The 16,624-nt window shown below is 45.1% G+C and overlaps 1 protein-coding gene across 1 annotated transcript in view; it reads left to right on the top strand.

Annotated features, from left to right (window-relative positions):
- Positions 1-9,680, top strand: part of LOC128666709 (oocyte zinc finger protein XlCOF6.1-like) — a 109,541-nt gene extending 99,861 nt beyond the window's left edge. The window contains exon 5 of the mRNA XM_053721451.1: positions 8,549-9,680. Within this exon, the coding sequence (XP_053577426.1) occupies positions 8,549-9,666 (1,118 nt within the window). The 3' untranslated portion in view covers positions 9,667-9,680. The remainder of the gene's footprint in view (positions 1-8,548) is intronic.
- Positions 9,681-16,624: the final 6,944 nt, after the last annotated feature.

The raw sequence follows: 16,624 nt of genomic DNA, 5'->3' as shown, positions 1-16,624 counted from the left end.
ACTTCTAAGTCTAAATTGCTTAATATACCTTTCAAAGGGCAGACCTTATTCGGGCCCGGGTTGAAAGAGATTATCGCTGACATTACAGGAGGTAAAGGCCATGCCCTGCCTCAGGACAAAGCCAAAGCCAAGACTAGACAGTCTAATTTTCGTTCCTTTCGTAATTTCAAAGCAGGAGCAGCATCAACTTCCTCTGCACCAAAACAGGAAGGAGCTGTTGCTCGCTACAGACAAGGCTGGAAACCTAACCAGTCCTGGAACAAGGGCAAGCAGACTAGGAAACCTGCTGCTGCCCCTAAAACAGCATGAATTGAGGGCCCCCGATCCGGGATCGGATCTAGTGGGGGGCAGACTTTCTCTCTTCGCCCAGGCTTGGGCAAGAGATGTTCAGGATCCCTGGGCGCTAGAGATAATATCTCAGGGATACCTTCTGGACTTCAAATACTCTCCTCCAAGAGAGAGATTTCATCTGTCAAGATTGTCAACAATCCAGACAAAGAAAGAGGCGTTTCTACGCTGCGTACAAGAGCTCTTGTTAATGGGAGTAATCCATCCAGTTCCACGATCGGAACAGGGACAGGGGTTTTACTCAAATCTGTTTGTGGTTCCCAAAAAAGAGGGAACTTTCAGACCAATCCTGGACTTAAAGATCCTAAACAAATTCCTAAGAGTTCCATCGTTCAAGATGGAGACTATTCGGACAATTTTACCTATGATCCAAGAGGGTCAGTACATGACCACTGTAGATTTAAAAGATGCTTACCTTCACATACCGATTCACAAAGATCATTATCGGTACCTAAGGTTTGCCTTCCTAGACAGGCATTACCAGTTTGTGGCTCTTCCATTCGGATTGGCTACAGCTCCAAGAATCTTCACAAAGGTTCTGGGTGCTCTTCTGGCGGTACTAAGACCGCGGGGAATCTCGGTAGCTCCATACCTAGACGACATTCTGATACAAGCTTCAAGCTTTCAAACTGCCAAGTCTCATACAGAGTTAGTGCTGGCATTTCTAAGGTCACATGGATGGAAGGTGAACGAAAAGAAAAGTTCACTCGTTCCACTCACAAGAGTTCCCTTCCTGGGGACTCTTATAGATTCTGTAGAAATGAAGATTTACCTGACAGAGGACAGGCTAACAAGACTTCAAAGTGCTTGCCGCACCCTTCATTCCATTCAACACCCGTCAGTGGCTCAATGCATGGAGGTAATCGGCTTAATGGTAGCGGCAATGGACATAGTACCCTTTGCACGCTTACACCTCAGACCACTGCAACTGTGCATGCTAAGTCAGTGGAATGGGGATTACTCAGACTTATCCCCTTCTCTGAATCTGGATCAAGAGACCAGAAATTCTCTTCTATGGTGGCTTTCTCGGCCACATCTGTCCAGGGGGATGCCATTCAGCAGACCAGACTGGACAATTGTAACAACAGACGCCAGCCTTCTAGGTTGGGGTGCCGTCTGGAATTCTCTGAAGGCTCAGGGACAATGGAGTCAGGAGGAGAGTCTCCTGCCAATAAACATTCTGGAATTGAGAGCAGTTCTCAATGCCCTCCTGGCTTGGCCCCAGTTGACAACTCGGGGGTTCATCAGGTTTCAGTCGGACAACATCACGACTGTAGCTTACATCAACCATCAGGGAGGGACAAGAAGCTCCCTAGCTATGATGGAAGTATCAAAGATAATTCGCTGGGCAGAGTCTCACTCTTGCCACCTGTCAGCAATCCACATCCCGGGAGTGGAGAACTGGGAGGCGGATTTCTTAAGTCGTCAGACTTTTCATCCGGGGGAGTGGGAACTTCATCCGGAGGTCTTTGCCCAAATACTTCGACGTTGGGGCAAACCAGAGATAGATCTCATGGCGTCTCGTCAGAACGCCAAGCTTCCTCGTTACGGGTCCAGATCCAGGGATCCAGGAGCAGTCCTGATAGATGCTCTGACAGCACCTTGGGACTTCAGGATGGCTTACGTGTTTCCACCCTTCCCGTTGCTTCCTCGATTGATTGCCAGAATCAAACAAGAGAGAGCATCAGTGATTCTAATAGCACCTGCGTGGCCACGCAGGACTTGGTATGCAGACCTGGTGGACATGTCATCCTGTCCACCTTGGTCTCTACCTCTGAAACAGGACCTTCTGATACAGGGTCCCTTCAAACATCAAAATCTAACTTCTCTGAAGCTGACTGCTTGGAAATTGAACGCTTGATTTTATCAAGACGTGGATTTTCTGAGTCAGTTATTGATACCTTAATACAGGCTAGGAAACCTGTTACCAGAAAGATTTACCATAAGATATGGCGTAAATACCTATATTGGTGTGAATCCAAAGGTTACTCTTGGAGTAAGGTTAGGATTCCTAGGATATTGTCTTTTCTACAAGAAGGTTTAGAAAAGGGTTTATCTGCTAGTTCATTAAAGGGACAGATCTCAGCTCTGTCCATTCTGTTACACAAACGTCTGTCAGAAGTTCCTGACGTCCAGGCTTTTTGTCAGGCTTTGGCCAGAATTAAGCCTGTGTTTAAAACTGTTGCTCCACCATGGAGTTTAAACCTTGTTCTTAATGTTTTACAGGGCGTTCCGTTTGAACCCCTTCATTCCATTGATATAAAGTTGTTATCTTGGAAAGTTCTATTTTTAATGGCTATTTCCTCGGCTCGAAGAGTCTCTGAATTATCAGCCTTACATTGTGATTCTCCTTATTTGATTTTTCATTCGGATAAGGTAGTCCTGCGTACTAAACCTGGGTTCTTACCTAAGGTAGTTACTAACAGGAATATCAATCAAGAGATTGTTGTTCCTTCTTTATGCCCAAATCCTTCTTCAAAGAAGGAACGTCTACTGCACAACCTGGATGTAGTCCGTGCTCTAAAATTTTTTTTTTTTTTTTTAAAGTAAATTTTTATTGAGGTTATAAATTGTAAACAATATATATAAAGAATCATACACAAAGTTGACAAGAAACAAAGTCAGACACTAACCCATAGCGTAACGTAATCCTCCACACAATGTTATAGATATTGGGTATTAAAGAAAAACCTCCATTTTATATATTTCTACAGTAAGTTCCTCTCTTAGTACAATAAGCCTCTTTTGGGCCTAAGAAGATTCACATAAATTAGAATTAACTCTAAGGGGTTCAGTATCTAGTAGATAATGGCTTGGAAAGGCATAAGCAGCATGCTATATTGTAATATAATTATAACAGTGAAACCTCATTTTTTTAGTTGTACCTTATGTGTGGCTCTGTGTGCACAATTATGTTATATTTACCAACCCTATCAACTATATATCAAACCAAGGGAACAATACAGTATAGACCAACATTAGATTATCCTAATATAGTACAAACATACTAGAGTGCAAGAGGACATGGGACTTATTAGTGAGAATAATACGATGATAAACTTAATGTCCATAAATGAATATTTAGAATGTCAGGGAAGGGCAAATCTAAAGTTATAACTCAAAACACCCACAATTAGACAGCTTTAACATACTGAATTATCTGTATATGGGATCCTAATGTGACCATTTCATGTCTAAAGAGTGCATGCTTCTAGCTATAGTCTGGTTTAATGGCGGGCAAAATCAGTATCCTAGAAACCCATAATATTAGGAGCAGCATACAGTTAGGCAGAACATTAGTTAAGTGCTACCATATATATCATAACAATGGCTGTCATATAATCAGGTACTAAATATATTACAATTAAAGTTCAGCCGGAGCTGTCCATTGCATAGTATAAACTGCTGCGTATTATAGCACTAGGAGAGTCATGCAAAAATGGTTGGCCTTGTATCAGTCCGGTATTGCCAAGAATGTACATCACCCTACTCCGGATCTCCAGGGTCGCATCGGATAGCTAACTTTCACTCCGCATCTCATTGCCACTCTCAGAATGTCTCTAGGGGAGGCTGCTTCACGAAGCATAATGTAATCATGAACAACAAGGCCACGCTTCAGCGAAATGAATATAGGGGCGGTAGGTAGGAGCTCCGTGCCTGTCAGGAGTGCGCTCAGCCCGGTTCCTACTCTCTCTTGCTGTGTAAGTTCCGATTGCTCTCGATTATCGATCACATTGTGTGTGACACATATACCTCGGTCTGGGAATGACATCCTCCCCTCGCTTTGTAGTGACATAGCCGGACTTTGCTGGAGGCCCGCATCGGGAGCGTGAGTTTCCAATCCAAGTTCGGCAGTACAATTGCTAGAAAGCTGCGATACAGCTGTCTCTCGCAACATGGCGCAAAAGCTAATTTCGAAGTTCGTCAGGATTTGCTCCAAAACACTAAGTATGCCTTCCATTGTCATGATGTAATCTCATAGGAGATGTTATCCCCCCTCAAATGTAGTTTGCAGCAGAGAGAGGAATTTCTTCAGCGCAAAAGGCTGACTGGTTCGATACGTTAGATCGATGAAAGGGGGGGTTAGGAAAGGTATAGGCTGCTCCAAGGCCTCTGTAACGCACCTTCCCTTATCAGGTCTGCATGTTCTTGTTGGGCAGAGAGAGTTAGATTGATCTGATCCCTGAGTTGTAATGATCACAGATCCCTTAGGAAAAGTCAGATCGGCAGGTCTCAGAGAGAATAATCAGCCGTTTATAACCACAACAAGGTGGAGCACTACTGAACAGCAGCCATCTTATTCGGTGGTCGGACACGCCCCCCGTGCTCTAAAATTTTACTTACAGGCAACTAAGGAATTTCGACAAACGTCTTCTCTGTTTGTCATTTACTCTGGGCAGAGGAGAGGTCAAAAAGCTTCCGCTACCTCTCTTTCTTTTTGGCTTCGTAGCATAATTCGTTTAGCTTATGAGACTGCTGGACAGCAGCCTCCTGAAAGAATTACAGCTCATTCTACTAGAGCTGTGGCTTCCACTTGGGCCTTCAAGAATGAGGCCTCTGTTGAACAGATTTGCAAGGCTGCAACTTGGTCTTCGCTTCATACTTTTTCCAAATTTTACAAATTTGACACTTTTGCTTCATCGGAGGCTATTTTTGGGAGAAAGGTTCTTCAGGCAGTGGTTCCTTCTGTATAAAGAGCCTGCCTATCCCTCCCGTCATCTGTACTTTTGCTTTGGTATTGGTATCCCAGAAGTAATGATGACCCGTGGACTGATCACACTTAACAGAAGAAAACATAATTTATGCTTACCTGATAAATTCCTTTCTTCTGTAGTGTGATCAGTCCACGGCCCGCCCTGTTTTTAAGGCAGGTAAATATTTTTTAATTTATACTCCAGTCACCACTTCACCCTTGGCTTTTCCTTTCTCGTTGGTCCTTGGTCGAATGACTGGGAGTGACGTAGAGGGGAGGAGCTATATGCAGCTCTGCTGGGTGAATCCTCTTGCACTTCCTGTTGGGGAGGAGTAATATCCCAGAAGTAATGATGACCCGTGGACTGATCACACTACAGAAGAAAAGAATTTATCAGGTAAGCATAAATTATGTTTTTATTCTGTTGTCTATATTATTCTCTAAGCAAGTAATTCTGCATGTCCTGAGAAAAGCTATCCTTTTAGTGCTTTTTCTGCTCATAATGCCGATATAGTAACACTATCGGTGTTACCCCCTTTTTGAGCTGTATTTATTGCTGAGCAATAGTACATTATTTGTCCAATGGGGATAATCTTTTTTTATTATTTATTCCTCATTTTCTCTGCTGTTTTAATTTATTCGTCATTAATTGAAGAGCTATGAACTTTTATTACACTGTCTTTTAGTTCAGGGTTTCCTGTTCTTTTTGTGTACTTGGCTGACATCTGGTGTCCTTGAGGTTTATATCCCTGTCATTTTAGCTCTATCTATTATTTATTTAGATTATGAAGCTTATTATCATTACCAGTGAGTAATTATAATATTTTAACAATCTCTCGGTCTTGGACATGTTTTTACCAGCTTTCTAATGATTGTTTTCCCAATTCCATATTATGCGGGTTTGTTAGTATGAGATCTTGTTTATCTCTTATTGAGGGATATTTTTATTTGGAATTTTTACTTGCATTCTAGTGGTCTCTCTCCGGTCCCTATCTCAAAGTGGGGTATAGGATTTTGTTCAAGCCTTTGGTAGTCTACAAGAAGGATTTTGTCCCTTTTGGACATGCTTGCTTTTGGTAATATTTGGTCTCATGGTGGCCTCCGTGGACATTATTCCTTCGGATCATTTCCATCTGAGACCTCTAAAGTTATGCATGCTCAGTCAATGGAACGGAGACCTCTTGGACCTCTCTCGAGGATAGTCCTTGACACCCTGGCGAGAGACTCTCGGTCCTGTTGGCTCTGTCAGGATCATCTGTTCCAAGGCACGTGTTTCTTGAGTCCATCTTATGAGATTGTGTTTACAGTTGCCAGTACTTTCAGATGCGGAGAAGTTTTACGTCCCTGAGAGCTCAGGGGACCTGGACTCAGGTGGAGTCTGTTCTTGCAATAGTTGTTTTTTTAATGCCCTGATAGCATGGTCTCAACTGAGTTGGTCCAGTTAATCAGTAGCCTGGATAGCTCAGTAGGTGGAGCATCAGTTCTTTTATCTGAGATCAGCTTCCTGTTCGGGCAATTGCTTCCAATCGGATTATATCTCAGCGGTGGCTATATCAACTATCAGGGAGAAACAAGGAGTTCCTTAGTAATGAAGGAGGTGTCTCGCTTCCTTAGGTGGGCGAAGGCTTACAGCTGCCACATTTCTGCTATTCTCATCCCAGGTGTGTACATCTGGGAAGCAGACTCCTGAACAAGCAGATATTTTCTTCCCGGGGAGTGGGCTCCTCCTACGGGAGTATTCTCAATGATAATCAATGATAGGTGGGGGGGTTCCAGAGTTCAACTTGATGGTGTCTTGGCTATTCTTTGGATATAGCTCGGATCAATCAGGAGCTGGCTTTGGTGTTTTCTATTGCTCCAGATTAATTGTAGATTTAGCTTTGCGGATATGGTGAAGATGTCCTCTCCTCCATGGAGATTTCCGCTGAGGAAGGACCTTCTACTTCAGGGTCTTTCTTCTTCAAATTTAGATTCTCTGAAGCTGTTTGCTTGGAGTCTGAACGCTTAGTCTTGTCTAGACAAGGTTTTTTTGTTATGGTCATTGTCTCCTTGATCCAGGCTAGTAAGCCAGTATCTCCCAGTATATACCATAAGGTTTGGTGCCCATACTGGTTCGAATCTCAGCGTTTTCCTTGACATTAAGCGAGAGTTTGTCGTATTTTGTCTTTTCTCCAGAAGGGTCTGAAGAAGGGCTTGTTAATCAGTTACCTGACAGGTCAGATTCTGCCCTTTCGGTTCTATTGCTTTTCGTTTGGCTAACTTACCGGACATTCAGCTTTTTGTTCCAGCCTTAGTCCGTATCAGGCCTGTATTCAAATCTGTTGCTCCTCCCTTGAAGCTTTGTTAATGGGTTTTTCAGTAGGATCCATTGAGCCTATGCAGTCTGTTGATGTTACTCTATTGTCAATGGTTCTGAATAGCTCAGTAGATAGCATACTGAACTAAGGATCAGGAGAATCAGGTCTTTATTTACCTTTTTAAAATTTTATGTTTTTGCCTCTGCTGAGGTTTCTTCTGGGAGATGGGTTCTTCGAGCGGTGGTGCCCTCAGTTTAGGTCCGCCTGTCTTGTATCTCCCTTTCTTCCATTCTGTGTCCTCTAGCTTGGCTATTGGTTCCCACTAGTAATTAGAATGGATTTGTGGGCTCTCCATGCCATTGGAAAGAAAACAAAATGTATGCTTGCTTGATAAATTTTCTTCCCTGGCATGGAGAGTCCACAACCCGCCCTTGTCTAAATTCAAGATGGCTTTTTTTTTTTTTTCTAAACTTCCGGCACCTCTATAGCCTTGGTGTTCCTCTTCTCTTTCAGTATTCCCATGGCAGAATCACTGGTGATTATGGGAGGGACACTTAAAGCTTTGCTGGGGTGTTCTTTGCTGCCTCCTGGTGGCCAGGAGTTGAATTCACACTAGTAATTCGAATGGATTCGCAGACTCTCCATGCCAGGAAAGAAAATAATTTATCAGGTAAGTATAAATTTTGTTATTACAAACCTACAACTGATTAGTTAACCACAGGTCATATGTACAAACATAATGCAATGGTCATTATCGTTCCTTTAGCTATATTTTGATTAATCCAAAATTTGAGATATTGTTGCAGACATATTTACAGGAACATTTATACCCCGTTTCACATTAGTTTGAAAGCATATAAAGTGTAAACACTGCCAAGTAGACATGTGAATTCGGAGGTTTCTTTCACTGCCAAATGCAGCTCTTCATGCCGCTCATCTATTTTTCTTTTCCAAATGTATTCTTGTGCAACAGCAACACACTAAAATATGTGCAAATCCAGATTTTAGTGTTGCTGTTGCACAATAATGAATTTGGGATGAAAATAGCCGAGCGGCATGGAGAGCCACTTCCATATTCAGAGATGAACAAGACCTCCGAATGCAAATGTCTACTGCTAAGTATTTTGGAAAATAACTATGCAAGTCAATCTCAAAAGAAAATAATTATGCTATAAATAAGTAACATTCTCAAATTTCCCGACAACAACAGGTGAATTCGCAAACAGCAGTGATCCTCATGGCCCGGCTCCAAATGCTTCTTCCAGTCTTCTCCAAAATCAAAGAAACCACATAGGAAATGTATGTTCTGAACGTGGGAAATGTTTCACAGAGAAATCACATCTTTTTCACCAAATAAAAATTTACACAGGAGATAAATCATTTTCATGTTCTGACTGTGGAAAATGTTTTACTCAGAAATTAGATCTTACTGCGCATCAGATAATTCATACAGGAGAGAGCGCATTTTCATGTTCTGACTGTGGAAAATGTTTTACTCAGAAATTAGATCTTACTGCGCATCAGATAATTCATACAGGAGAGAAAGCTTTTTCATGTTCTGACTGTGAGAAATGTTTTACTACAAAAGCGGTTCTTATTAGGCATCACAAAATTCACACTGGAGAAAAGCCATTTTCGTGTTCTGTCTGTGGGAAATGTTTTGCTCGGAAATCCATTCTTATTAAGCATCACAAAATTCACACAGGAGAAAAAGCATTTTCATGTTCTGACTGTGGGAAATGTTTTACTCATAAATCATATCTTATTAGGCATCAGAATATTCACACAGGAGAAAAAGCATTTTCATGTTCTGAATGTGGGAAATGTTTTACTCAGAAATCAACTCTTACTGCGCATCAGATAATTCATACAGGAGAGAGCGCATTTTCATGTTATGACTGTGGGAAATGTTTTACTCGGAAATCATATCTTATTAGGCATCAGAAAATTCACAAGGGAGAAAAACCATTTTCATGTTCCGACTGTGGGAAATGTTTTAATAGTAAATCATATCTTATTAGGCATCACAAAATTCACACAGGAGAAAAAGCATTTTCATGTTCTGACTGTGGGAAATGTTTTATTTGCAAATCAGATCTTATTATGCATCACAAAACTCATACAGGAGAGAAAGCATTTTCATGTTCTGAATGTGGGAAATGCTTTACTCAGAAATCACATCTTATTAGGCATCACAGAGTTCACACAGGGGAAAAGCCATTTTCATGTTCTAACTGTGGGAAATGTTTTACTCAGAAAGCATCTCTTATTGCACACCAGAAAAGTAAGCATTTTCATGTTCTGACTGTCGGAAGTGTTTTACTCTGATATCACATCTTATCTTATTAGCCATTAGAAAATTCACACAGAAGAGAAATTATTTTTATATTCTGAATGTGATTGATAAATGTTTTGCTTTGAAATAAAATCTTGTTACTAATCAGAAAATTAATATTAAAAGAAATCAGAAAAACCAGAGACGTAATCATCATCCGTACAATGTAAAGAGTGCTAGTGATGACTTCATGTGGTCCTCTGGTAGAGGAGGTTTTGGAGCTGTTTGAGGATCCCTTTGCATCTCAAGGGGATACAAGGTGGCTCAGTGTGTTTATCATCCCCAGGGGAATCTGGGATCCCTATATAGTTTTGATTAGCAAAGTGATTATCTGGCACAAATAAAGTGTGCATTTATTTACTTTTCATGGTAGGAAGCCCCTATGTGTAGATAAATGTACTCAAAGGCCCTAATTTATGTTGATAAACGCTTCTTTATAGTTTAATGTTGAAATCCATAATAGTCAGAAAATCACTGAGATGACCGTGTTTCCTTAGCTCCAATTTAAATTGACCTAGTGTATAGCTGTAAGTGAGACCATGTGTTAACATCAAAAGTATGAGAGGCCTCAAAAGATCTTTGTCTATATTAGATTAAGCTCCTACCCTGAAATTAATTTTGTTTTTCAATTATTAATTTTCTTCTTAAATGGAAAGAGTCCACAGCTGCACTTTTGGGAAATTAGAACCTGGCCACCAGGAGGAGGCAAAGACACCCCAGCCAAAGGCTTAAATACTCCTCCCACTCCCCTCATCCCCAGTCATTCTTTGTCTTTCGTCCCAGGAGGTTGGCAGAGACATGTCAGAAATGTTTGTTTCTTTCATGTAATTGGCAAGAGTCCATGAGCTAGAGACGTATGGGATATACATTCCTACCAGGAGGGGCAAAGTTTCTCAAACCTCAAAATGCCTATAAATACACCCCTCACCACACCCACAATTCAGTTTTACAAACTTTGCCTCCCATGGAGGTGGTGAAGTAAGTTTGTGCTAGATTCTACGTTGATATGCGCTCCGCAGCAGGCTGAAGCCCGGTTTTCCTCTCAGAGTGCAGTGAATGTCAGAGGGATGTGAAGAGAGTATTGCCTATTTGAATACCATGGTCTTTCTCTAGGGGATCTATTTCATAGGTTCTCTGTTATCGGTCGTAGAGATTTCTTCTCCTACCTCCCTTTTCAGATCGACGATATACTCATATACCATTACCTCTACTGATTCTCGTTTCAATACTGGTTTGGCTATCTACTATATGTAGATGAGTGTCTTAGGTTAAGTGTTACGGTTACCCTTAGTCTCGCTGAGAGATGGACCGCTTAGTAGCCTGGATCCCTATTGCTAAAGAGGGGAGAAGCTGCTTTCCATAGTATTCTATATGAGTCTCGCAAATATAGAATAATCTCCCTTAGCTGCAGTACAGCTAGGATACCCTTCTGCCCACAAAAACGAGTCAACGCTGCGATTGAGGGTCAAACAAGAACTCAGGACTGGGATGCCCAGCCTGCTTTTTATTAAGTTTACATGCACACAGGGCACTCCCAGGGGGAGAGGGGGGGGAAGCACAAAATCCCCCATCACACATTTAGATAGAGAGCACTGTCCTTTGACAGGCCACAATAGGATTACAGTACTTAAGATAACAAGTTTACAAGTTCATCTTATCAATTAGCAGTCTGGCTCCAGAGGTGATTAGACAATAGTTTCTAAAAGCTGAAAAAAAAGAGTTAACTCTTTATGAAATGAAACTTGTTACGGTTTTCTTGGAGCCCTTCTTAGGCGCTGGCTTGCTGGTTCAGGCATTGCTGCTGGGAAATAAGCTCTTCACAACAAAATAACTAATGCTTCTGTAACATTGCTCCCTTTCTGTGGAACACTCTGGCAGACACGGTCTGACCCCTTTTCGGGGCAGACTAAGGCTGTCCAGACCGCTGGTTATGCGGGGCTGAGGTCGGTTTGTCTGGACAACCCGTCGGCGTTGCCATTCTGTTTCCCAGGTCTGTAAGTAATGGTGAAATTGAAGGTTTGCAACGATAAGCTCCAACGTAATAGCCTGCCGTTATCTCCAGAGACCCGGTTCAGCCACACCAACGGGTTATGGTCGGTGACCAGAGTGAACTCCTGACCATATAAATAGGGAGTCAATTTCTTTAATGCCCACACCAAAGCCAAACACTCCTTTTCGACCGCTGCATAGCTGACTTCGCGGGGCAGGAGCTTCCGGCTGATGTAGGCAACTGGATGCTCGCCTCCATCTTCGCCTACTTGGCTGAGGACGGCTCCCAGCCCGAACATGGAAGCATCTGTATGGACGATAAAACGTTTGTTAAGGGCTGGGGCCGCCAAGACAGGAGAGTTAATTAGAGCATTTTTGAGAGCCTGGAAAGCCGTTTCACAGTGGGGAGACCACAGGACCTGTCGAGGTAAGTTCTTCTTGGTCAAGTCAGTCAGGGGTTTGGCAAGTGTGCTGTAGTCTGGTACGAACCGTCTATAGTACCCTGCCGTGCCCAGGAAGGCTAGGACCTGAGTCTTAGTGATGGGGGTGGGCCAATTGGCGACAGCTTCTATTTTGGCCGGCTCTGGTCGCTGCTTTCCACACCCCACCCGGTGACCCAGGTACTGTACCTCGGCCATCCCAAAGTGGCATTTTTCTGGCTTCAGAGTCAGGCCAGCAGCCCGGATCTGATCCAGAACCATTCCCACATGAGCTAAGTGGTCCTCCCAGGACTCACTGTGGATCGCTATGTCGTCCAGGTAGGCGCAAGCAAAACTCTGGAAGCCATCCAGGAGCCTATCCACCAAGCGCTGGAATGTAGCTGGGGCATTCTTCATCCCAAACGGCATTACCCTAAACTGATATAAGCCGAATGGGGTGACGAATGCCGACTTGGGGATAGCCTCCGGGGCCAGGGGAATCTGCCAGTAACCTTTGCAGAGGTCAATAGTGGTCAGGTAATTTCCCCTGGCTATACGATCGAGTAGCTCGTCTACCCTGGGCATAGGGTAAGCGTCCGTCACAGTATTTTCATTGAGCCTCCGATAGTCTACGCAGAACCGGGTGGTCCCATCTTTCTTGGGCACCAAGACAACTGGGGAGGCCCAGGGACTATCGGAGGGCTCAATTACCCTGAGCTGGAGCATCTCATCGATCTCCTTCTTCATTCCTGTCCTAACTGCTTCGGGGATTCGGTACGGAGCCTGGCGCAAGGGAGCTTGTCCCGGAGTATCTACCTGGTGGGTGGTTAAAGTAGTGTACCCTGGCTTCGGGGAGAAGGTGCGGTGTTTGGACTGGAGGAGTTGGTTGAGCTGCTCCCTTTCAGTGGGGCTAAGTCGGTCCCCTATCTGAACCTGCGCCACTATACCTGTGGGGAGGCTCTTTTCTAATAGGTCTGGAATGGGTAAACTGTCGGGGTCTTCCTGAGGGGAACAACATACGGCCGTCACGTTCTCTGGTCGCTCAAAATATTCCTTGAGCATGTTTACATGGAATGTCTTTCTAAGATTGTTGTCGTGGCAGCTAGCTATCACATAAGTGGTGTCTCCCCTTTTCTCTACGATCTGGTAGGGACCCTGCCAGGACGCCTGCAATTTGTCTGTCTTCACCGGCTTAAGTACTAACACCTTTTGTCCTATGGTGAAGATTCTCTTTCGGGCCCCCCGATCGTACCATACTTTCTGTCTTCTCTGGGCCAACTGGAGATTAGCCCGCACGGATTTGGCTAATTGCTCCATTCGGTCCCTGAGTTCCAGCACGTATGGCACAATTGGGACACCGTCAGCCTCCATCTCTCCCTCCCAGTGCTCCCGGATCAGGTTTAGGGGTCCCCGTACCTTTCTTCCGTAGAGCAACTCGAAGGGAGAGAACCCTGTCGTTTCCTGGGGCACCTCCCGATAAGCAAATAGGAGGTGCGGCAGGAAGCGTTCCCAGTCTCGGTATTCCTGAGTGAACGTCTTGAGCATTTGCTTGAGGGTCCCATTGAACCTCTCACACAGCCCGTTCGTCTGGGGGTGGTATGGGGAGCTTAGGAGGGACTTAATTTTGCAAACCTGCCAGAGTTGTTGGGTCAATTCAGCCGTAAATTGGGTGCCTCGGTCGGATAGGATTTCTTTTGGAAATCCTACCCGGGAGAACACCTGTACTAGTGCATTCGCTACCGTATCCGCTTGTATGTTGGATAGGGCGACAGCCTCTGGGTACCTGGTAGCGTAGTCCACTACGGTAAGAATGTATCGCTTACCGGAGGGACTAGGGGTAGCCAGTGGTCCCACTAGGTCAATAGCAACCCGGCTGAAGGGTTCCTCTACAATGGGCATATTTACTAGCTGGGCTTTAGGGTGATCGCCTCGCCTTCCTACTCGTTGACACACATCGCAGGTGTTACAGTAAGTTCTAACGTCAGCGTGCACCCCTGGCCAAAAGAACGTGTGAGTAATGCGGTGTAGGGTACGGGTAACGGCTAGGTGGCCTGCTAAGGGGATGTCGTGGCCTATTTTGAGGATTTCTTGACGGTATTTGTGGGGCACTACCAGCTGTCGCCTACGCTGTCCCCTTTTCTCTGTCCAGCGGTATAGTTTCCCTTTTTCCCATAAGAATGTTTCGTTATCTGCCCCGCCCCCTCCGGTCTCTGCTCGTTCCCGGTACTTTTGTAAGGTCGGGTCAGTCTTAGACTCTGCCTCGAAAGCATCTGGGGTGTCCCAGGGTATGGGGCCTAACCTGTCAGGCAAGGTCGGGGTAGGTCTTACCTGTGTCTCCCGCACTGGTGAAAGCTCTCGCTCCGTCCGGGCTTGGGCCCGTGTAGTCACTGGGTCCGCCTCGTTGTTGCATACTGGAGCATAGGCAGAAGTCATGGGGCCCAAATCGTTGCCCAGTAGTACTTCGGCAGGTAAATTATCCATTAGGCCCACGTTCACAGCCCCCTTTCCCGCTCCCCAATCAAGATGCACTTTAGCTGTTGGAATTTTGTACACATCCCCCCCCGCCACTCTAACGGCCACCGTCTGTCCGGATCGCTTGTGCTCTGGCACCAAATGACTCTGTACCAGCGTGATAGTAGCCCCTGTGTCTCGCAATCCCTCGGTAGATCGCCCCTCGAGCCATACCCTCTGCCGATGGTGCTGGCGGTTATCTGAGGCAGCATATACAGGGTCTGCCTCGTGAAGCGGCCCCACATATCCCTCCATAGGGGCCTCTTGGTTAACACAGAGGGCCCGGGCCGGACGATAGGACCCAGAGGGGTAATTGTAATTCCTGGGTGTCTGGTGCGTATTAAGGGGGCAGCTAGCCATGAAATGCCCTGGTTGCTTGCATCGGTGGCAAGTCGGTCTGGGACGCTCAGAGCTGTTATTGGGTGGTCCTGAGTGTCGGACGGGCCCTGTGGGCACCGGGGCTCGGAATTCAGCACGAGGGGGTGCACGGTAAACCTCTCTGGGTTCGACCCGTGCTGGAGCTCGGTAGTTCATGGGTTCGTGAAGACGGGAGTCATAATGTTCATCGGCCAATTTGGCTGCTTCTTCTAAGGTAGAAGGCCGCCTGTCTCGCAGCCATTCCTTCCCTTGCTGTTCCATGCCATTATAAAAATGTTCTAAGAGAAACAATTGTAAAATTTCCTCCCCAGTCACCGCTTTACTTCCGCTCAGCCAGTGATTTGCCGCTCTCCGCATTCGGTGCGCCCATTCCATATGGGTATCGTTAGGCTTCTTTTCCGTGCCCCGAAACTGTCGGCGATACGTGTCCGGAGTTACAGCGTATCGTCGCAACAGTGTCTCCTTAACTAGCTCATACTGTGTCACTTCATCAGCACCCAGAGTACGAAAGGCTTCCAGGGCTCGCCCGGATAGTTTCCCAGACAATATCGTGGGCCACTCTCTGTTGGGAATCTGGTGCAGGGCACATTGCCTTTCGAAGTCCGCCAAATATTCATCAATCCCTGTCTCGCTCTCTAGGAAGGGTCGAAATGCCGCATAGGGTATCTTGGGCCTCCCAGCATTTTCGACAGGGATGATTACCTGCGGGGCTTCAGCATTGCGGTGTGCGTTCGCTAGGTTGAGTTCGTGGGCTCGAGTCTCTCGTATATCCTTGTCCGCCTCCGCCATCAACTGCTGTACCAATTCCATGGAGGGGTTCGGCCCGTATAATGAGAGCCTTTCCCGAACAATCCTGGTTTTTTCGTCACTAATCGTGGTCGGTGTTTCCGCCATTGTGAAGCTCTGATCCAGTTCGGTCAATTCTGTGATCAGCTCTCTCCTCGGCCGGTTGCTGGCGTACCCCCCTCTGCTTTCAAGTAAATCCTTTAGGGTTGTACGCTTCAATTTTTCGTAAGCGCTCTCCATCCGTTCTGTACCTCTCCTAGGAAATCCAGGAAAATCCCGCCGCTGCCGCCAAATGTTACGGTTACCCTTAGTCTCGCTGAGAGATGGACCGCTTAGTAGCCTGGATCCCTATTGCTAAAGAGGGGAGAAGCTGCTTTCCATAGTATTCTATATGAGTCTCGCAAATATAGAATAATCTCCCTTAGCTGCAGTACAGCTAGGATACCCTTCTGCCCACAAAAACGAGTCAACGCTGCGATTGAGGGTCAAACAAGAACTCAGGACTGGGATGCCCAGCCTGCTTTTTATTAAGGTTACATGCACACAGGGCACTCCCAGGGGGAGAGGGGGGGGAAGCACAAAATCCCCCATCACACATTTAGATAGAGAGCACTGTCCTTTGACAGGCCACAATAGGATTACAGTACTTAAGATAACAAGTTTACAAGTTCATCTTATCAATTAGCAGTCTGGCTCCAGAGGTGATTAGACAATAGTTTCTAAAAGCTGAAAAAAAAGAGTTAACTCTTTATGAAATGAAACTTGTTACGGTTTTCTTGGAGCCCTTCTTAGGCGCTGGCTTGCTGGTTCAGGCATTGCTGCTGGGAAATAAGCTCTTCACAACAAAATAACTAATGCTTCTGTAACA

Source organism: Bombina bombina, chromosome 7 (assembly GCF_027579735.1).
Source record: "Bombina bombina isolate aBomBom1 chromosome 7, aBomBom1.pri, whole genome shotgun sequence".
Lineage (NCBI taxonomy): Eukaryota > Metazoa > Chordata > Amphibia > Anura > Bombinatoridae > Bombina > Bombina bombina.
The sequence above is the reverse complement of the archived record's forward strand: the minus strand, read 5'-3'. Positions and strand labels throughout refer to the sequence as shown.